The sequence below is a fragment of the Lytechinus pictus genome, chromosome 2 (genome assembly GCF_037042905.1).
Source record: "Lytechinus pictus isolate F3 Inbred chromosome 2, Lp3.0, whole genome shotgun sequence".
Classification (NCBI taxonomy): Eukaryota; Metazoa; Echinodermata; class Echinoidea; order Temnopleuroida; family Toxopneustidae; genus Lytechinus; species Lytechinus pictus.
The window spans coordinates 49,016,958-49,039,552 of NC_087246.1; the positions used below are offsets into that span (position 1 = coordinate 49,016,958).

At 34.3% G+C, this 22,595-nt stretch overlaps 2 protein-coding genes across 2 annotated transcripts in view; both read right to left on the minus strand.

Moving 5' to 3' along the window:
* LOC129278425 (hyalin-like) overlaps positions 1-14,007 on the minus strand; it is a 33,692-nt gene extending 19,685 nt beyond the window's left edge. Inside the window, exons 1-4 of the mRNA XM_064095676.1 lie at positions 13,719-14,007; positions 9,203-9,337; positions 8,401-8,781; positions 2,867-3,115 (exon numbers count right to left, since the gene is read on the minus strand). Coding sequence (XP_063951746.1) covers positions 2,867-3,115; positions 8,401-8,781; positions 9,203-9,337; positions 13,719-13,794 — 841 coding nt within the window. The 5' untranslated portion in view covers positions 13,795-14,007. The remainder of the gene's footprint in view (positions 1-2,866; positions 3,116-8,400; positions 8,782-9,202; positions 9,338-13,718) is intronic.
* A 798-nt stretch (positions 14,008-14,805) lies between these two features.
* Positions 14,806-20,404, minus strand: LOC135153134 (serine/threonine-protein kinase fray2-like). Its single transcript, XM_064095014.1, has 2 exons — positions 19,852-20,404; positions 14,806-17,720 (listed from the first exon to the last, which is right to left on the minus strand). The coding sequence occupies exons 1-2, from the start codon at positions 20,377-20,379 to the stop codon at positions 17,589-17,591; spliced, it is 660 nt and encodes a 219-aa protein (XP_063951084.1). The 5' UTR covers positions 20,380-20,404; the 3' UTR covers positions 14,806-17,588.
* Between the last annotated feature and the right edge of the window lie 2,191 nt (positions 20,405-22,595).

A 22,595-nucleotide genomic window follows, 5' to 3' on the forward strand; every position in this document is an offset into this window, starting at 1 on the left:
GGCCTATGGGAAAGTTATCCTTGCCCCTTGTCATAATTTACTTACTCAGTTGCCAATTTGAAATCTACATAGTATTCGTGATCTCAATTTTAAAGCAGCTATAACTTTCTTATTGCTTGTCCGATTTCTTTCAAACTTTCACTACTCTGTTTAATTTATTTTTCTCCAATTAACAACAAGGCTGGATTCCCCTTTAAACTTAACTCCATTTTTGACAAGATTTACCCCCTTTTCACACCATAGGCTACTAATTAACGCTCTATCATAAACAAAGTTTGACATGTTTCATTTCATGCAGCATGATTTCCTGAAAACATGGTACAATTTTAACAGATTGGATATATAAAGTGTAATATTGCTGATAAAAGTCTGATACATGAATTTTAGGGATGGGGTCATAAAATACGGAGTAATCCTCCGACAAATTTTGGTGACAATAATTTTTTTCAAGATATTTTTCGTAATTTTAAAAATACGAATTAACACTAAGTAATGGTTTTAAAATCATTTTATCATGTGTTTCTTTGCTTTAGAATCATTTATTTCTCGCATATTTTCACTGAAATTGGTCTGCAACATTTTACGATAACAAAAAGTCTAAAATAAAGTTGCATCTGAATATAAGTGGAACGCCTTCTGGCATTCTCGCCTGCATTGCACAGTTCAACATAGCAGCAGTGCTGACTTTGAAAACAGCTATTGAATAATTATTCACAAAATAAAACATTCATATGATAACAGAATACTATGTCCATGCATTGACCCAAAATGATCTTTGACCATGCATCATGTGACCTAAGACTTGTGCAAAACAATCATTCATACCTGATTACCCTTATGACTATGTTTCATGAACTACATGGATAGATCCGTAAACTATTTAAGTTTAGATGCCAATTCAACAAATACCCCCAACACGGCCAAAATTCATTGACCTAATTACATGACCTGTGATCTTGATCATGTGACCTGAAATGCGCACAAGATATTCAGGGATATATGGTTACTTTTATGCCCAAGTTTCATTACCTTGATCCATACACTTTTAAAGTAATAATGACAATTCCACAAATACCACCAACATTTTCAAAGTTTATTAACCCTAAACGACATTTGACCTTGGTCATGTGACCTGATACTCACACAGGCTGTTCAGGGATACTTGATTACTCTTACATGTATGTCCAAGTTTCGTGAACTAGATCCATAAACTTTTAAAGTTATGATGACAATTCCACAAATACCCCCAACATGGCCAAATTTTGTTGGTTATGTGACCTGAAACTCAAGCAGGATCTTCAGTAATACACCATTACCATTATGTCTAATTTTCATGAACTTGGTCCTTATACTTTCTAAATTATGACATTTCAAAAACTTAACCTTGGTTAAGATTTCAATGTTGACGCCGTCGCCATCGGAAAAGCGGCCCCTATAGTCTCGTTCTGCTATGCAGGCGAGACAAAAATAATCATACATTTGGGAATTATAATAGGTTACAATTATGAAAACCTTGGCAGTTTATTTAGGAATCTTCAATGTGTCATGTAGATACAAAATTAAATTTAAATTCACATTTATATCGCTGAGTACGGTAAATTTGGACCTAAAAGATATGTGCACGACTAAAAAGAAAGTCATGAAATATCACAATAAGTGTTTTTCCTCTTTAAAAATTTTGACAAGAAAATTTCCATGATTTACACTTATTTTTCTATTAAAGCCAATTTTACTGTAATCTTTCTTTCTAAGAAAAATCTTTGGCTGGTAAGTGGTCATCTCTAAGGAGGAATCCAAAATGGTTGTAATTCAAATGGAACTTAAAAGCCTGGGGCGGTATTCTGAGGTCATTTTATCTTTAAAATATTTTATTTTATCTCTTAAAATGAAATTGGTATTCTGAGATGACATTTTATCTCTCAGATAAAATTTAAAATTTTATCTTGCGTATAAATTTATCTACGATGATACGCAACAGAGCCAGTGGCTGCGCTGCATATATACCCATCGCGTATCTGGCCATTGCAACGCGGGTGATGTGCTAGCGCCCAAGTTACTTTGAAGAAAAAATAAAATAAACTTAAAAGAGGGTAGGGGCTATTTTATCTCCGCGACGTTGATTTCGTCAATATTTCTAGGTGAATTAACTCCAAATGTTGGCATGAAAATTAGGAAAAATTATATATTCATTGAGAACAACACCTTAAAGTTATTCCTGTACAATCAGAAAGCATTTCATAAGACCTTTCTTGACTAATATTGTCTTTGAAATGATGCTTGAAAGGATGCGATATAGACTTCGAAAAAAAGATGAGAGTATTGCCATTTTCGTTAAAAAGAAATCTCTGTAAAGACGCGCAAGCGTATAGTGCAAGCGTATTGAAGTCAAGAAATTGATGCAATCTCACTCCTTCGCCACACCTCCAAGTGGAATGGATTTCAATTGGTTGAGTGATATGAGAGAGCTATAAAAGCGCGTTTCTAATTGGATATTGATTATAAAATAGGTGTGTCTTACAGAGATAAAATGAAGATAAAATTGTTCTCAGAATACCAATTCAGAGAGATTTTAAGGGTATTTTATCTTACTGATTTTAACGGAGATAAAATATTTTATTTTATCTGAGATAAAATGGATCTCAGAATACCACCCCAGAATATCATCTTTATTATTTCTTTTACATACATGTAGATCAGGGGCCTGTTTCATAAAAAACTTGGCTATGATAATAATTTTCAATAATAGTTACAAGCTACTGAAATTCTTCTCTCTGATTGGCTAATGGTGAATTTGTTATAGATATTGTGCACAATGCGAGTCTTTATGAAACAGGACCCTGCTCTAACGTAATGGCTGGGTTATTACCTGCAGTCACAGAAACAATGAAGTTACATGTAGCTATGTTGCCTCTTATATCTATCCCTGTGTATGTAACAGTAACAGGCGGCCCCACTTGAAAGAACGATCCACTCGCTATTGACGAACTAAAGCTTTGGACACCACTCTCATCAAAAATATTAGGTTCGGTCCACTGGATGAATGATCCTGCCTGCGTTATGTCAACGGTTCGATCGATAGAATCTGGACAGGTGAAGGTTGGTGGTGTGATGTCCACTGTAGTGAGAAAGAAATATGGAAGGATTATTCCAAGGATGCGATTTAATAATAATAATAATGGCATATTTACCCAGGGTAGCCACTTCAGTTCCGAAAACTGTTCTCCCAGCAGGCCCTGCTATTATTATTACCCCAGCTTTAGCATGGCTGCATGTACCTTAATCTGGCGCTTGAGCATTCAAGACATTTCTTTCTACCGGGTACCCATTCACCTCACCTGGGTCGAGTGCAGCACAATGTGAATAAATTTCTTGCCAAAGGAAATTACGCCATGGCTGGGATTCAAACCCACGACCCTCTGTTTCAAAGTCTGGAGACTAATCAACTGGGCCACAACGCTCCATTTAGATGAGAGAACACCAAAACTTTGATATATTCAAGGATCAAGAAACGTAATGAAAATTAAAGAAAATAATATAGGTTTGCAACTACCATGGCAACAGGGCTCAGCAGTCAATCAAAATCAAGGTTACCATGTTAATTGCCATGATGGCGAAGTTACAACAGTAAGTTGTAACTCTTTATGAAAGATCTTAAATGGGACACCCTCCAAAGACGCCGTACACTTGCCAGTCTAGCATTGATCCACAAAGAAACTCACTCCTTCGTCCCCTTCAAATATAAATCTCCTGAAGTGAAATACCAGAAGGGGGCCAGTAACCAGATTGAGTCAACCTCTGAATTACAATACTATCCAAACCAAGGACTGCTATCGGCATTCACTTTACCCAAGAATGATCCCCACCTGGAACTCACTGCCTCCCAATGTTAAATCTGCACCTGATAGTAAAACCTTTATTAAAGCCCTGCTTATCAACCGCCAAATTTCAAGCAACTGTATGCATGGGGGAATGCATGTGTATAGCCCAGTTGCAGTGATTTGTGCAGTATAGACAAAAAAAGACACGATGCCTATATATATATATATATATATATATATATATATTTCTCTACATCTGTGTTTAAGGCAAATTTTTTTGTCTTCTTTTGTTGTTCGTAATGCGCCTTATCGCCCTCTACCTTCGTCTTTACGTCTATATGTGTATTATGATAGAATAAACCCATTCATTGACTTCGCCCTTTTATAGGATGTAGGCATATATATATATATATATAAGTTTTATCAGTTGCCTGAAGATCGCACCTCACGTAGGTTGCGTGAAACTCAGAGTTGCAATTAAATTTGATGAACCTCCAGTCAACCTTGTGAACTTGTGTTTATTATATATATATATATATATATATATATACATGTATATATATATATATATTGTGAAAGGAATGGATGAAGAGAAGAGAACCATTCCTTTCACAAAATATTTAAATAAAAGAGTTGCCAAAGCTGTTGTACATGTATAATTTCACACATTTATATATATATATATATATATATATATAATAAACACAAGTATATATATATATATATATATATATATATGTATATATATATATATATATATATATATATATATATACCCATGAAATTGGTATTTTATTGAGGGGGATTGTCAAAGGTTGCTTTCTAATTGTATTATTTCCCATGCACCATACAAAGTTGGAGCGAATCAAGCATTGTGCTTTGAACGCTGAGAATGTGGATGTAACTAAAGCAGCCCTGTCCAACACATTATAGGAAGAAATCTGCATTAAAACCGATGGGTGGGTACATGTATGTGTTCAACATCATATCTTTTTAAAATGAGATTGAAAATATTAAGAGCATGAGCAATTATAGATAGGCAAAATAAGAGATGAGCACTATGAACCATCTCAATCCCGGGGCGGGCACTCGACCAAAAAAGTGGTAGGGGTGCGCCGCGGGCGAGGCAAAAAACGGGGGCCTTGGAGCGGGCTTATTGTAAAAAGGAGGGTCCTCGGAACGGGCTTCGGAACTACAAATGGGCATTTTCACGGTAACTGACATTACACGGCACAATGTTTTCACACCTTTCATTGTGTGTATCTCTAAAACAACAAATGATGGGAGTTTGCTTTTGATAGAGTTAATAAAGTGAACCTTGCTGTATAACCTGATACTAAGTTTTCCTATGTAACCACATTTTTTTACGCATCAGCAAGCAAAAATGTGTCGGTAACTGACATTACGCAAAAGGACATGCAATTTCAGGGTGTTTATTAAAATTGAAATATCTCATGTCCCTGAGTAGATAGAGTAATAATTTGAATATGTAAATATACCTCTGTTACTAGGTTAAGATGTGTCAAAATATTAAACAATTCGTTTTTGTCTTTTGGGGGCTATGATAATTTTTCCACAACCATGCTGGTAACTGACATTACGGTAACTGACATTACACTTAATTTGCCATAGAGATAACACATGGAAATCAAATGTGTGGAATCATTGCATTGTATCTTCTGTGCAGAGCTTCACATGAAAGTGAGCTTGATGTGGAAGTATACCAGAGTTTCTAGGAACATTTCAATGAAAAAACTTTTTCTTTTTCTTAATTCCTTTCTTTGATTTGAACATTTTTATCATTACTTGTCGGTAACTGACAATACACATTAACATTTACCAGTGCTATATGATTTTCAAAGGCATAATTTTCTTGGTACTTATATGTAAGGCTTTTTTAAATCATAAAAGTTTCATAATACTTCACATTTTTAATTATCAAAAGATAAGAAATGTATGTTTTACTTACTCGGGGGGGGGGGGGGGGTCATAGCAGCTACATGTTTTCCTATAGTAATTTAATATTGCATTGACTGTACACATGGATTTTTCTGACTATACACCCATAATATATTCATCAGTTTTATATTGACTTTTTAAACCTTTTCCTTCTCCAACCTCCCCCTCCCCTCAAAAAAGGCAAAATGAATAAGGGTCTCCTCCCCTAGGCTACATGTACCCCTCCCCTGAATCTCATGCAGCCATGTAGTTTTATTTATTTCTATTCTGGTCAGTGCAAGCGATGCTTGTTCATAGCTGTCGTATTTCAATTCTCTTCATAATTTGTTTAATAATTTTCTTTGCTAATTTCTTTTTAAAGCTTTCCACAAAAAATAAACTCCAGCTTCTAAACTGAAACTGAACTATTTGTAAATTAGAAGAAAAAAAACAGTTTTAGTAGATCCATGCAACATTGATCAGAACTGTCAAATTTCACTTTTCATCTATACTTGTAAACCAAAAACAAAATTGTATCACACATCCACACTACTAACAGGTATAAAAACCAGGAATTTACTTTTAGCGAGGCAATGCTCAAAAGAATCCTAGAAACTAAAAAAGGTAAATTAGGTACTTGGTAAGTGCATGTACATAACAATTTCATAGTAATTTTTTTTTGCCTGATGGGAATGCAACTTCCTTCATAATTTCATATAGTATTCCTTGTGAACTATACCTTTTAAAAGTCAATAGCAAGCTCCTTCTGGTGTGACTTTTAAAGTGAAAGACTTAAATAACAAGTATACAATATTTCTTCACCATAAAATTGACCACATATTTGCATTTCAATATTGGTAACCAACGTTTTATCATGGTAACTGACATTACATCTCGGTAACTGACATTACATTTTCCACTTGGTAACTGACATTACATATATTTAATGGTACCCTATGGCTTCATTGTTAATTGGTAATCTTTAATTTTGGTGTAGAAGGGAGGGGTGTTACCTAGAGAGGAAATCTACCAAGTTTCATTTAATATATCCTCTTTTCCAGGAAATTAGAAAAAAAAGTTCATGTTTTCGGTAACTGACATTACATACCATATCACATACTTCATCAATGTTTTTTTATCAGATGAATGAATTACTGGTGTTCCTTTCTGTGGGATTTTAAAAAGTGTTATAATAGCAAGCTAAATCACAGGCGAAAACATCATGATCAAACCTGTTCTTTAAAAATCTGTCAAAACAAAATATGTATCAATATACTATTTTCAACACTAATTTGTATCCATACTTTGGCAGCCATTTTGAAATAAAAAATGGCTGCCAGAGTCGGAAATTTTTTTGTCTCGGAAACTTCAGGTCTTGTTTTATTAAAAAACATAAAGCATTTGACATGAATATCAACTTGATTTTTTTGCCTCTGTGTCCATCTGTGGTGAAAATGCCCAAATGTTTGTGAAAACGGGGGTCCTCAGAACGGATCTCCGTATCTCTGTGAGTGCGTATGCATCCCTATGGAACGGGCAATCGTGCATGACGCAGCTAGCGCGGCCTCCGCCGGGTGCGCTCCCGCTTAGGCGATGGTCGAAAAGTGCTCTACGGCCGCTTTTCACCAAAATTGCAGCTCCTTGTAGCAGATCAATGCGACCGGAACGGCGTAACGAAAAATATGCGAAGCTTTGGAACGGATTTCTTTCTTCTTTTTTCTCGATAAGAAGGAAATGCTATGCCTTGAAGCGGCTTTCTTTGTTCTTTCTCTCAAAAAGACAAAAATGCTATGCCTTGGAACGGAAATTTGAGTGTAAAAATGGGGGTCCCCTCCGCGGCACATACCCACTATGCATTATATACTGAGTGCCCCCCCCCCCCCCGGGATCTCAATCTGGACTTGGAAGGTAATCAAAAAGAATAATGTCTGCTGTCTTAATTCCCCCATGAAATTGTGACAACAACCCTACAGGTATAGACATATTAAATGTCTACATTGCCTATATTTTCTTTAGAATTTATATGATTTATCTGTCACTTCAAGCTGCATGCAACACAGATAACAGATGATACAATGCTTTTGGTATGAATATCTGATTAGTACATGTATACCATGGGTTTAACAAAGTGCTCTTTATTTACTGAGCCTCACTCAGCCATTGGCTTTCGCGGATATTCTTCTTTTTTTTAATTTCAAATCACAATACACTATTTTCACTTTCTACAATCTAATAAATAAATAAACAAAAAAATAAATAAAAGTAATCAGAAATTGTTGGTTCATATGATTTGCATCTACTGAGATCTATTTTTTTTTTCAATTACCAATACAAGATTAATAAATGTCCTGAATTGCAAGTTATCATACTTACTTTACTTTACTTCACTTTAATCCAACGATGCTTGTAGGACTATGCCTGTTCATTGACCAACAGAAATATACTGTATGCTCCACACTATTATTTTCAAGTAGTTGCATAATACAAAATAGAATTCATAAGCAATCATTTTTTATTTATTTTTTTTATTTTTTTTTTTTGGGGGGGATATAAAGATAAATCTGTCTGACCTATCATGATAATACTTTGATTGCAACAGCAGATGGAAAGCTGACATAAATACCCAACATACAACTGTACTCACCTGCTGCTACCCAGTCAACTCGAAACCCCGATAGCCTAATGTTCTTGTCAGTTTTCCACACGATGAATGCAGCATCTGAATTTATTGTCAAAGGAGTCGGCACCGAGTAATTCTCGAAGAAGTAGATCTGTTTCTGCGTCATATTCACCCCAATTAAATCTAGCCTGTCATCGAAGGTCAGGCCTTCTCCGATATATAGTTCATCTTTGAATGGTTCCACTTCAAATGGGTCACCGAAGAAAAAGGTAATTTCTGTAGCTCCGGGGATGAAGATGAAGTGAATCCTTATATCCCGGTCAAAATGTTGATTAGGGTAGTTGGGTGAAGTGTAAAAACCAGTTTGGCATGACGATCCAAAGCATGTGGTTTTGACCACGGCAACTAATAATACAAAATAAACAAGAAAAAATATCATAAATGACAAGAGCAATAGATAGTGCACATCACGGTGGAATCCTATCCGAGATCGCATCACAATCATTGGCAAGTTTGGACAAGAAAAAGAAGAAATGTCACGTGCTTATTCGACTTCCAAATCAGGTCCGGAAGTCAGTATCATTCAATACTTATTATGAAGATGTATTTATAAAAGAAAATCATTTTTGTTATTGGGAACATAAATTTCGATGTAAATTACAGTACTTTTACTCTTAGAACTATAAGAAACAATATCAACTGAAAATGCAGTGGAATTAAAGAAATTCATGTTTAATCATAAGTTCAATTTCTAGGGGTACAAACATGTGCCCCCCCCCCCCACCATTCATATCATGAAATGTAACTGTTTAAATGAAAAACTTACGGGCGTTGGTGGAGCAATCATACCCCATGAAGAATGGCTGCTCTGCTGGACACTCGCAAGCGAACGTTGATTCCGTGGATCCTGGTCTATTAAAACACAGCTCATTATTAGGGCACTGATTGGTTGTACAAAACTCTGCAGAAACAGAAAGTGATTACAAAGAACAATGATTCATCACATTTATAGTGAAACAACACCATTAAATCACAGATTTTTACTTTTAACAGTAAGACTAATACTGGGAGAGAAGGCGCTTTACCTATTCAATTTCTTTGTCTGCTGGAATGAAATTGACTTCATAATAGGATCTTGAATAGTTAAATTAGAATATATTCAACAAAAAATTTGAGCAAATTTTATCCAGAATTGACTGAAACATTTAAACAAGTGGAATGCCACTGGCAGTCTTGCTGCTGGCATTACACTATTCAGGAATGTTGACTTTGTGATATTAAAATATTAAAAGTTTTCTCTTTTCCCATTTACCTCTTGAATGCATAATGTACTATATCCCATGAAGGGGGAATGTTTTGGAGGTCCTGGGGCCTGTTGCATAAAAGTTACTATCATGGTAACTTTGCCATCCAATGGTAACTACCATGGTAACAATGATTAACAGCCAATCAAAATCAAGGATCCCATTTAAGTTACCATTGGATGGCAAAGTTACCATAATGGTAACTTTTACATGTATGCAAAAGGGGACCCTGATTGGCTTCAGTGTCTTTTTGTCCTTAAAATCTTTTGGTGCAATTATACATTTTCCTCAAACTGTGCCTTAGTTATAGAAACATTAAAATCTGAACTAACATTGGTGTGAAAACAAAACATGAAATATACACTTAACAGATAAGATTAAACAATAATGCAATGGTTTGATAAGTGCATTTACTATATTAATTTCCATCCAATTTTTTGGCTTGAAATGATCTTTGATCAAATTAATTGACCGTGACTATTTTACTCAAATAACAGCTGATACATGATATTCCTTTAAAAACTTCATGAAATAGAAAACAAATAGATGAACAATTTTTCAAAGTTTTAGATAAAAGGTCATTTATTCAATAATAAATCCCATCAATCCCCCAAATGACCTTTCACCTTCACTTGGAAACATGCTATTTACATATCATTTATGGTATGTGGGGGTGTCATGTTTTAGTGGTAATTCTTATTCTTTTCATCCATTCAGAGGATGTAGATTTTAATTCCAGTCATGTGTTTTCCTAAAGCAAGAATTATACGTACTTTATGTACGACCCTAGATGACCTCTGACCCCATCACCCTCACAGACACACATGTGGTATTACCCAACGATCAAATGTACCAAGCGTGAACATAATTGATGAAGAAATAAAGAAATGACAGCAAGTTGAACAAAAACTTTAACATTTTTGTAACAGACCAACAGGAAGAGTGATTACTATAGGTCTCGACCAAACTTTGTTCAGGCAAGACAAAAACTGAGTGAGAAAGCACGTAGGCAACAGTTTGAGTAAAATTTAACAAATCATAAGACGTTATGAATTTTCAAGTTTTCATCACTATGTACCACTTCAAATTTCAATTTGCAGCATAGACATTATATCATTGTGATGTAAGGAAAGGACAATTCCAATCGCTCCAATACACAAAAAGGCTGAAATATTATTTTTGTATAAAGTTTTCTTGCATTAAGACCTACAAAATTTTCATTTTTTCTTTACTTTGACATTAAACCAAAGCAAAATGTACTTAGGATAAAAATATTTTTTAAATGCTGATGATCACAGTAAGTGTATGTCAATGAGAGAGTTGTACATACCTACAACAATCTACAGTGTACTCACCAAATTGCCAGTTTGTAACTTCCAGTGATAATAGCAATATGATTTTTCAAACTTACTCAATTTTTCTCTCGTCTTATGTTAATTCTTTAACACAAATTGTATCAAGTTCAATGAAGTTTGCAATATATTTATTTCAAAGTGAATGCGAAGAACCTCAAAACTAGGTATGAAAATCTGAGATGTACATTAGACAATTTCCCTGATTATCAAGCAATTTTCAAGCCTTTGATATAATATCATCAAGCCTATTTTCAAGCTATCAATATTACTTGGTAAGAGAGTAGCTATCAATATTGCTTGGTACATGTAAGAGTAAGCTATCGATATTATTTGGTAAGAGAGTAAGCTATCAATAGTATTTGGTAAGAGACTAAGCTATCAATATTATTTGGTAAGAGAGTAAGCTATCAATATTATTTGGTAAGAGACTAAGCTATCAATGCTATTTGGTAAGAGAGTAAGCTATCAATATTATTTGGTAAGAGAGTAAGCTATCAATATTATTTGGTAAGAGAGTAAGCTATCAATACTATTTGGTAAGAGAGTAAGCTATCAATATTATTTGGTAAGAGAGTAAGCTATCAATATTACTTGGTAAGAGAGTATAAGCTATCAATATTATTTGGTAAGAGAGTAAGCTATCAATATTATTTGGTAAGAGACTAAGCTATCAATATTATTTGGTAAGAGAGTAAGCTATCAATATTATTTGGTAAGAGACTAAGCTATCAATATTATTTGGTAAGAGAGTAAGCTATCAATATTATTTGGTAAGAGAGTAAGCTATCAATATTATTTGGTAAGAGAGTAAGCTATCAATACTATTTGGTAAGAGAGTAAGCTATCAATATTATTTGGTAAGAGAGTAAGCTATCAATATTACTTGGTAAGAGAGTATAAGCTATCAATATTATTTGGTAAGAGAGTAAGCTATCAATATTATTTGGTAAGAGAGTAAGCTATCAATATTATTTGGTAAGAGAGTAAGCTATCAATATTACTTGGTAAGAGAGTATAAGCTATCAATATTATTTGGTAAGAGAGTAAGCTATCAATATTATTTGGTAAGAGAGTAAGCTATCAATATTATTTGGTAAGAGAGTAAGCTATCAATATTACTTGGTAAGAGAGTATAAGCTATCAATATTATTTGGTAAGAGAGTAAGCTATCAATATTATTTGGTAAGAGAGTAAGCTATCAATATTACTTGGTAAGAGAGTATAAGCTATCAATATTATTTGGTAAGAGAGTAAGCTATCAATATTATTTGGTAAGAGAGTAAGCTATCAATATTATTTGGTAAGAGAGTAAGCTATCAATATTATTTGGTAAGAGAGTAAGCTATCAATATTATTTGGTAAGAGAGTAAGCTATCAATGCTATTTGGTAAGAGACTAAGCTATCAATATTATTTGGTAAGAGAGTAAGCTATCAATATTATTTGGTAAGAGAGTAAGCTATCAATATTTCTTGGTAAGAGAGTATAAGCTATCAATATTATTTGGTAAGAGAGTAAGCTATCAATATTATTTGGTAAGAGAGTAAGCTATCAATATTACTTGGTAAGAGAGTATAAGCTATCAATATTATTTGGTAAGAGAGTAAGCTATCAATATTATTTGGTAAGAGAGTAAGCTATCAATATTATTTGGTAAGAGAGTAAGCTATCAATATTACTTGGTAAGAGAGTATAAGCTATCAATATTATTTGGTAAGAGAGTAAGCTATCAATATTATTTGGTAAGAGAGTAAGCTATCAATATTATTTGGTAAGAGAGTAAGCTATCAATATTATTTGGTAAGAGAGTAAGCTATCAATATTATTTGGTAAGAGAGTAAGCTATCAATATTATTTGGTAAGAGAGTAAGCTATCAATACTATTTGGTAAGAGACTAAGCTATCAATATTATTTGGTAAGAGAGTAAGCTATCAATATTATTTGGTAAGAGAGTAAGCTATCAATATTACTTGGTAAGAGAGTATAAGCTATCAATATTATTTGGTAAGAGACTAAGATATCAATATTATTTGGTAAGAGAGTAAGCTATCAATATTATTTGGTAAGAGAGTAAGCTATCAATATTATTTGGTAAGAGATTAAAGATGATTGACAGTGCTTAACACCAGGCTACAATTCAATATAAAGAATATGGAGATGAAATGGTGGAGTTAAATAGCATATTCAAGAGAATTAATTAAGGGAATAAAAATATCTGAAATTTCATCTTGGGAGAAATATAGGGAAATTTTAATTTTGAAGGGGAATCCATTTACTTCATAATTCATTCTAAAAGAACAGAGCTGCACAAGACCCAGGTCTCTCACAACTTGGGGTGAGGCCAAGCAGTGCATCAATGGTTTGTTTAAGATGTTAATTTGGAATTGATTTTAAATCACCTATATTGATTGAATCTTCCAATTTATACACAAAAGATATAATGCATGTACCATCATACAGATACATGTACCACATTGTGCCTCATCATTCATCAGAACGACTGCATTTTGAGGTCAATGTTTTGCTATGGAATCCAACACTACGATCAATGTTGGTAAATCCCTGGCTAAACTTTAAAACAAAGTTGTTAAGCCACAGCTTGCCCGACTTATCCAATTTCTGATAAATAATACTAACGAGAAACTGGGAATAAAAGAGTAAAAAACATCATAAATGTAATTACCTTGAGCTGTGACAAGATGAATGGTGACCAAAGCTATGCATGCAACCAGCAGTCCCCCAAATTGGGGCGTTGCCATACTTGGAGTCAGAACGGCTTAGCCGTTATCAAAATCAAGGAAAGTAGATGAGGATTCCAGTTAAAATCCAACTTTAGGAACTTGTACCAATTCAACGACCAGGGGAATAAAGTATCTTAATATGGTAGTCAGAATTGGAAGATGGATGAGGGAAATGAGATCCGAGATTCAAAGAGTACACGCTCCAGAGCTATGCACTCCTTGAGAAATCGCCTGTCTGGTGTGAAAACTTTTTATAACTGATCATAATATGCTTCTCTCTCTCTTTCTGTCTCTCTTTTCTCCCTCCTCTATATCTCATCCTCTTTCTCTCTCTCTTATATGGTCCCTCTTGTAACTCACAGTAGAGGTATCTCACAATATTTAAAGATAAATGAGTGGGTGAGGGATGTAAGGTGTGTTTAAGAGTGTGTGTGTCCCCTTTTTAACAGGGAAACACAAAGCCAACACCCATTCTCAAGTCTTCTTCTTCCCTCTCCCCCCCTCTCTCTCTCTCCTCTATTCATACTTCATATTTCCTCTGGAAGTACGCCTAACAATGGGGAGGACCGCTGATTGGGTAAGACTAACAAACCCTGAAAAAGTTGCATACCAATCACTGAAGGCCGCATAAACAATATGTGGGAACCTCCCAAACTTGACGCTGTCCATGTCTCCATCAAATGTGTGGAATATTGGAGAGCTGATCAAAGATGTGTTATTGTTTCAAACCTTTTGTGTGTGTATTGAGTCCTTCAAAATTACTACTTTTTATTCCTGACTGCTCAAGCAGATGAAAAGCATGCACAGCAAATCTTCTTATATACCGTATATTAGGTGATTAAAATTGGTGCAGAACAGAAGCAGGCTTCCAGCAAATCAACTCGCATAAACAATCTAGACTCATATTTTGATTCTTAAGGGTAAAAATAAATCAAGACTAAAATCAATCTAGACTCATAAATCAATCTAGAGTCATATTTTGACTCATAAGGGTAAAAAAAAAAATACTTGAAGCTCTCAGTAGCAAATGAAGTTTTGATTTAAGATTTATTTGGGGAATGTTATCAATATGATCATGAGACTACTATAGAAAAATAATTTCTTGAAACCACATGACTTACTGTACATAGAAAATAAAATCACTGATAACAGATCAAAAGTTTGAATAAAATTTAACATATTAAGAAAATTATGAACATTTGGATCATTAAGAATAATGCTATGGAGATCCTCAAATTGGCAAAGCAGCCAAGAGGTGTGATGTCACACATACACAACTCTCCCTTTGAGGGACCATATTAAAAAATAATTGAAAAAAGGGAATCTTTTTTCATTCTAATAATAGTACAAACCCTTCTCCATAATGTACTTTTGTGAAACCTGTGTCATCCCACAGAAAGAACACATGATCTCCGTGTATTACTGAATTGATATAGTAAACAACGTAATTTAAATGTGTACAAAAATGGGGAATATGTTCATATATAACATTACACATCTTGATGATATTGCCAATTGGAAGAACCCCATAGCCTCAGTGATCTCAACATCCAAATGCTCAAAACTTTATTTTTAAATATTCAATTTTTCTGTAACTCATATATATCTGTTTCTTTCATTTTTCTGATTTCAGCAGTTCAGTTGGTTTCAAGGGTTTCATTTTCCTTTAAAAGTAGAACAGCATGGATAGACAACCTTGTATTCAGTTAGCACATCTTTGAAGGAGAGAAAGGGGGGCATAAAAGTATCCTTATAAATGTAATGTAAGCCAAAAATATTTAGTTTCTGTTTAAAGGGCTAGTATTCAATTCAAAACTGAAGCCATAATTTTAAGTATTTTCAATCTTTATGAGAAGGTAAAATAACTTAACCAGGAATAATTAGATTAAATATTTTTCCCTATGGCTAAGACAGAACCATTATCTGCATTTTGTTCCAATGTCAGCTTGCTAATGCAAAATCCTTGGAACTGATTTGAATACAAGTTTGAGCAGCACTTTCCAAGAAAAGAAAGATGCTAAGTATACTGTATTACCTTACTCAAAGTTTTGAATTAATACCAGCCAAGACTCTATATATATCGCATTATACTGTGTCATATAAGAACTGAATAATGTTATGATACAGATTCATTGACAAAAATATGGGTCAATTTCACTCTCTTTTTGTAATTCTTAAAAATAAAGTTGTTTTATTAATCAATGATATTGCTTCTTGACTTAAACATTTCCATATCATACATGTAAGACATCACAGCATATCAACAATGATAATGAATTGCATCCAATGGCTCATGAAAATAATTTAAATGCAGATATAACTGTAGCAGATGGATAACTACTGTCATACTTATCTTATCTGCCTGTGTTGGTAACATTACTAATCCATACATGGCCAGGGGGGTGTTTCACAAAGAATTGCGCTTCCTACATGTAGTTCTGTTTGTTTTGTCGCATTTATGCTGCAACGTGTTCGTGCCCCCTACGTTCGTTGGTTGCAAACAGAACAATATGGCTGCGCATACACACCGGGATTATAACGGTTTGGGATGCTAAGTACAAGCAAGAAAATGAGAAATCCTGCTTTGTACAATTGTTGTCATAACTTTACTTGGTTGATCAAGGTTTGGCAATAAAAGTATCATGTGAAAAATTTGATGTATAGATCTTGATCATACAAATAGCGAATAGGCATGAGTGCGATGGTGCCAGATTTCGCATAAGGTGTAAGAAAGATGCTCTATTCAACGAGGCATTAGTCGAGTTGAATAGAGTGTCCCTTTTTTCACCGAATACAAAATGCCACACCACTGCACAAATATGAATATTCGCTGTTTGTGTTGTACAATGCCTCAGAAGTTAACGAAAATACGAACAATAATCAATTTTCCTACATTAATTTATGAAAATAAAGAAAATTTTAAAAGCAAAAGGAAAATCCCTAAAACACGCATCTGATTTGCAGCAGCAGCAATGCGCATGCAGCCAGTAAGCCCTACGCGTATTGCACCTGCATTTACTAACCGCGTGCAATGCGTTGAATTATATCATTATAGTGACGTCACCTTTTCCTGACCCGTGCAAGGGTACATTTTGCATGGTACGACGTGTGCAACGGTACAAATGTTTGACATTCAGCATCCCATTTGCTCGCGTACAACAAGCTAAGTAGGCGTTGTACAAAAGGAAATATAGGCCTAAACTTCAATCTTTGGCGACACTGAATTTCTTATGTATTTATTTAGCGGTCCATCGGGTATGGACAAATTTGCAACAGTGTCCGCCATCATTGGAAGGGCACTGGTGGACAGCCCAGTCGGACTCAGATTTAGAAAAGAGACCACTCCAAGCACACCTGGTGCTGGACTTTCCTCAAGGACTTTGAGGCCCGTAACCTGAATACCAATCTTTCAGGGTTGAACAGGGTGCAAATGACCAACCAAGATGGCGACATCTTGCTGGCCAATGCACAACACAGTGCAGGAGGAACTACATGTAAAAGCTTTACAAGTGTCATATGTACCGCCCTTTCACACGGAAAAAAAAAATCGTAATTTGAATGATGATTACAGTGGAAAATAAGGCTAATGACAAATTTTTAAAATGTGTGAAACCAAACCAAAACATGATTAGAATCACGAACGCTAATCGCAATCATGAATTCAAATTCTACTACGGAGGTGAATTCCAGTTCAGTTTCACTCAAATCACAATTTTTGAGTGAGCGTGTGAAAGGTCCGATGATTCTAAAGATGAATTGCAATCATCATTACAATGATGATTCAAGATTCACATGTGAAAAGGCCCTAGGTTCTATTTCCCATTGTCACTACTAAGGCTTCCATCATAATCTGAAGAAGAGGCATGTCTGTGTTTCCTCTCCTTTGATGACTTGTGATGGCTATGTTTGTGCTTATCCCCATGTCTGTGTTTTGACTTCTTTATCTGGAGATGGAAAAAAAAAGAAAATGAAAAATGGAGCTGGCTACTTTTTTTAATGATATCACATTTGAATTCAAACAAAACATCAAGTTTTAGGTTTATGGATTATTTTACTGAATTTAGTGGTAATGCAAAATTACAGTGATTTGGGGGATATTATCTTAAATAAAATAGACTGAAATGAATAGGATATTCAATACTTACAGTACTAATTACTTTTATTGTTTTGTTTATTGAAATTTTATTTGGTTCTTGTCATTGCTGAAAATGTGCATATATGTATTGGTGGACACTGGTATACATGATCTAGTGTCCTGCTAAACAGATCAATAAAGTCTTATCATCAACTGTAACTCTTTAGTTTTCATGATTTAATCAAGAAATGTTATGATTGGAGTTCCAACGGGCAACGAATTTATTCAAGCAGCTGTTCATTTCTAAAGAAGCATAAAAGAAAGAACGGCAGTAAAGACCTTTTTGATGTCCGCTGTTGAAAGCCGCTAGTTTCATGGGAAAATCCGAGGAGTGAATTTATGCAAATATCAATTGTATCAAAATTCCTTCTTTTATATTAATAAACAAACTGGAATTTGAACGCATGACATGGCATCAATACCTAAGCAATATTACGCCAAAAAATTTGGCCAGATTGCATCAAGTAGACTTTAATTAGTGAAAAAAGTAAGAATTTGACCTTTACTGAAACAAGATTCAGTTTTCTGATCGTTTGCGGCGAATGAAAATTTAAAATGTGGTCGTTGTTCATTATTGGTTATATGTCAGATGGGTGCCAACACATGCCCATTCAAGTAAATTTGAGTCATATTTAAGGAAATATTGCATAATTCCTTTTTGCATGCTTCCAAATAATGTACTGTACAAATAACCAGACCAAGATGCAGCAAAAAATATCATCACAATAGCATATTTCCCTTTATATATGACCTACAGGTACGGAGTCCTGCAGGAATTTTTTTTTACACATTTGCAAGGAATGTTGAGCAAAGCGCATGCCTGACATACTTTCTGCTGGTGGCTTTGAACCAAGGGCTTTTGTTTGCTGTTACTCCATCTCATTTTAAACCTCCTTGATTTAATGAGACTTTCTATTTCAAGACAAAGTATAGGCACAAAACTGTAAGGTCTTAAATTAACATGGCATAACTTAAAACAAAAAAGTCATCAAGCAGAATAACATGTAATAGAAGTATCCATACACTTTATGGACTAAATACTGAGTAAAAATGAAGTTGATCATTCAAGTCATGCATGAATGAGCGAACATCGCAGGCAAAAATGTAATTTTTTCAAAGTGCAAATTAAACATCTTTTAACAATTTTCAATAAACTGAATGGATTAAGTGATTTCAAATTAAGACAAAAAATTAGCAATGTTAGATTTGAATATCAATATGATGGAAGTCATAATCAATTCTAACCAGTCATGAACAATATAATTATGTTTTATCTTGGGATAAAACCAAAAAGTAGACTAAGATTAAAAAACACAAATAGCAAAAATTCTTATTCATGCAATGGTGCAACATTTCGCATTCGGTCAAAGAAAAAAAATTATATTCAACCCTGCTATGCCTCGTTGAATAAAGCATCATTCCTCCATCTCATGCAAAATCTTGTTTCATCACACTCATGCCTAATCACTATTTGCATACTATTCATAAAATCATCATAGAGTAAAAGAAGACTGAAGAATTTCTTTTTATTGTACATTGTTTGCTAATAGCACCAATCAGGCTTGCTGGAAATATGCAGCATGCAACTCAATACATCTTTAAAAAGTAGCACTACAAACTGCACCTAGCTACGTTCCCATGTCTGCTTCTCTCTCTTTCTCTCTGTCATTGTAAACAGAACTGAAACAATTTATCGAGTATGCAACATTTACAACATTTCATGTATGCGCGCTTCCAATTAATTATGTCCTTGTGCAATGTGTAAAACCAAATAATTCAATCATGAAATTCCTGAATGTCTTTTAGTGCCCCACACCCATCTCCTGACTTTGGAAACAAATTACAAAGTGACATTGTGCGATAGATTCAGTTAGTTTCTGATTCAAGAATGAAATTGTTGTACGTGGGTGAGTGGTGATTAGTGCAAAGGACGGTCTTACCTTTTCACGATGTGTACTCCTCCGACTTGATGATTCTTTGGAATGCTTCTCTCTGTCCTTTCTTCTTTCTCTGCTTCTGTCTCTACTTCTGTCTCTGCTTCTATCTCTGCTTCTTTCTCTACTTTTGTCTCTGCTTCTATCTCTGCTTTTGTCTCTGCTCCTGTCTCTGTTTCTGTCCCTACTTTTATGTTCATTTTTCCTCTTCTTACTCTTTTTTTCCCTCTTCCTCCTCTCTTCATCTCTTCCTTTTCTTCTCTCTGTAAAACTCTCATCCTGCCTTTCAGAATGCATCGAGGAACACTCCTGGGGAAGGTATGATGGTGGTGGAAGCACAGGTCCATACTCCTCTTCCTCCTCATCAACACCTCCTCCCTTGCTCTCATCACTATGCATTGTATCACTAGTTCTGTTTCGATGACTACTAAGTTCTCCATTTCCTTGTTCATTATCATTGTCAATATCCAGTCTTTGTATTGATGAAGCCGGTTCCTCCTGGCCAGAAATTGGGACCCCCACTTTCTCTCCCATAATCTGTCCTTCCCTTGAACTATCCAAACCTAAAATTGAGAGGGAAAAAAATAAAAACAATAAACAGATAATTAAATCAAATGTGTTATTGTAATGCCATTTAACATGATTGATGTTAACATTGAACATGGCACAGACATAAATGTACAAGAATCAACATTGAATTAGTTTCAGTTCTAAAGAAGAAATAATTGATTGAAATCACTGAAATACCAAAACATAGACCGGCCAAAACGATTTTTTATACTTTGGACGGCAAAATTTGTTAATGCTTGCTAATGCTTGGCATCCCAGCTAAAAGTCTTGCAAAAATACCCAGAAATAGCGTACGGCCAGATGCCAAGCACACTTTTTTTACACAACTTAAATTCTTCGATTTAAATTCTTTTATCCATCGAATGTATAGTAAATGTCCTAATGCCACAAATATTAAAAGAATTTTCAAATAAGATGGAAGATATCTCATTTCATGTTATCTGAAAGGAGTCAATGTGTATTTTACAATGTGCGCATTTTGAATGAAAACTTGAACATACCGCACATTATGTACATTACATGTGTAAGTACATGTAGTAGTACATACTAAGAGTTTTTATACTGTTAAGCTGTTCGTAAGTTAAGAGCGACTTTAAGAACGACTGGTGATCCTTTCTTGTGGAAAATGGTATATTCATTGGCGATGGTTAAGCGTGTAAGAAAGGTTCACCAGTCGTTCTTAAAGTCGCCCTTAACTTACGAACATCTTTATGAAACAGCTCCCAGGCCAGTTTCCTGACCCATAAAGCTAGTGTAGTCTAGTAATATAGACCCACTTGAATGATAACATGCTAATTAACTACTCAATACATTTATACCGCAGTAGTTATAGTAGAACAATTACCCTTCCCCTCAAAACATTTTAGTTTCTCTATACAAATACAATTATAGTTCAATTTATTATCTGTAGTATGAGTAGATATCTGAAAACGTATATTTTAAGACTATGCATCTATAACACACAGTCAATGAGAGACCACACACAGTTCACTCCCTCCTTTAAAGTCTTGCGGAAATATTGAGGAATAACGTCCGGGCGGATGCTAAGTGCACTTTTGCGTGAAAATAGCATTTTTAGCGTAAAATCTGAAAGAATGTCGAAAATAATGCATTTTTATATTTTGACGGAATATGTTAAAGTTTGACTACCTTTGACATGCGATCATTCTTATTTGGAGTTTAAAATTATAAGTCTAATAGATATACATTTCAAATTGGAATATTACACAGTCACACATAATGGCACTCTGAAACATAAAATTGTCATTTTAATACTCAATATAAAAGTTTGTGAAAACTATCAATAATTCGAATTTATTTTAAAACTTAAATTCTTCGATTTAAATGCCTTTATCTATTGAATATATATCAATCGTTCTAATGTCATAAATATTAAAGAATTTTCAAGTAAGATGGAAGAAAGGGGACATGCATAATTTATCGGGTGGACATTTTGAAGGTAAAACTGAATATACCTTACATTATAAACACAATTACATGTATAACTTTAAGTACATATACTTAAAACGAGTTACAAAATTTCTGGCGGCAACTGCCCCTGCCCCCCCCCCCCCCCCCCCCCCCCGGGCCCTGAGATTGATATTTTGACTGGGGTGCTGATGTAAATATGACAAACTGAGGTTAAAGTATATATATATATAATATATATATATATATATATAATATCTTTTAAAATGCTGTTTAACTATTACCAATGCTGTAAACACTTGACACCGATCATACGCCGGGGTGAAAACAGTTAACTCTACGTAAATAAAAAAAAGTAAAAAATAAAATTTCACTGCGCAAAAATGTGGCATAATCTGATAATAATCGAGATCGATATTTTGACTGGGGTGCTGATGTAAATATGACAAGCAGAGGTTAAAGTATATATATATATATATATATATATATATATATATATATCTTTTAAAATGCTGTTTAACTATTACCAATGCTGTAAACACTTGACACCGATCATACGCCGGGGTGAAAATAGTTAACTCTACGTAAATAAAAAAAAAGTAAAAAATAAAATTTCACTGCGCAAAAATGTGGCATAATCTGATAATAATCGAGATCGATATTTTGACTGGGGTGCTGATGTAAATATGACAAGCAGAGGTTAAAGTATATATATATATATATCTTTTAAAATGCTGTTTAACTATTACCAA

Excerpts from the sequence above, each read along its gene's own strand:
- LOC135153134 (XM_064095014.1), bottom strand. The coding sequence starts at position 20,379 with ATGGGAGAGAAAGTGGGGGTCCCAATTTCTGGCCAGGAGGAACCGGCT. Across the intron at positions 17,721-19,851 it reads GGAGTACACATCGTGAAAAG|ATAAAGAAGTCAAAACACAG; the intron begins GTAAGACCGTCC and ends TTCCATCTCCAG.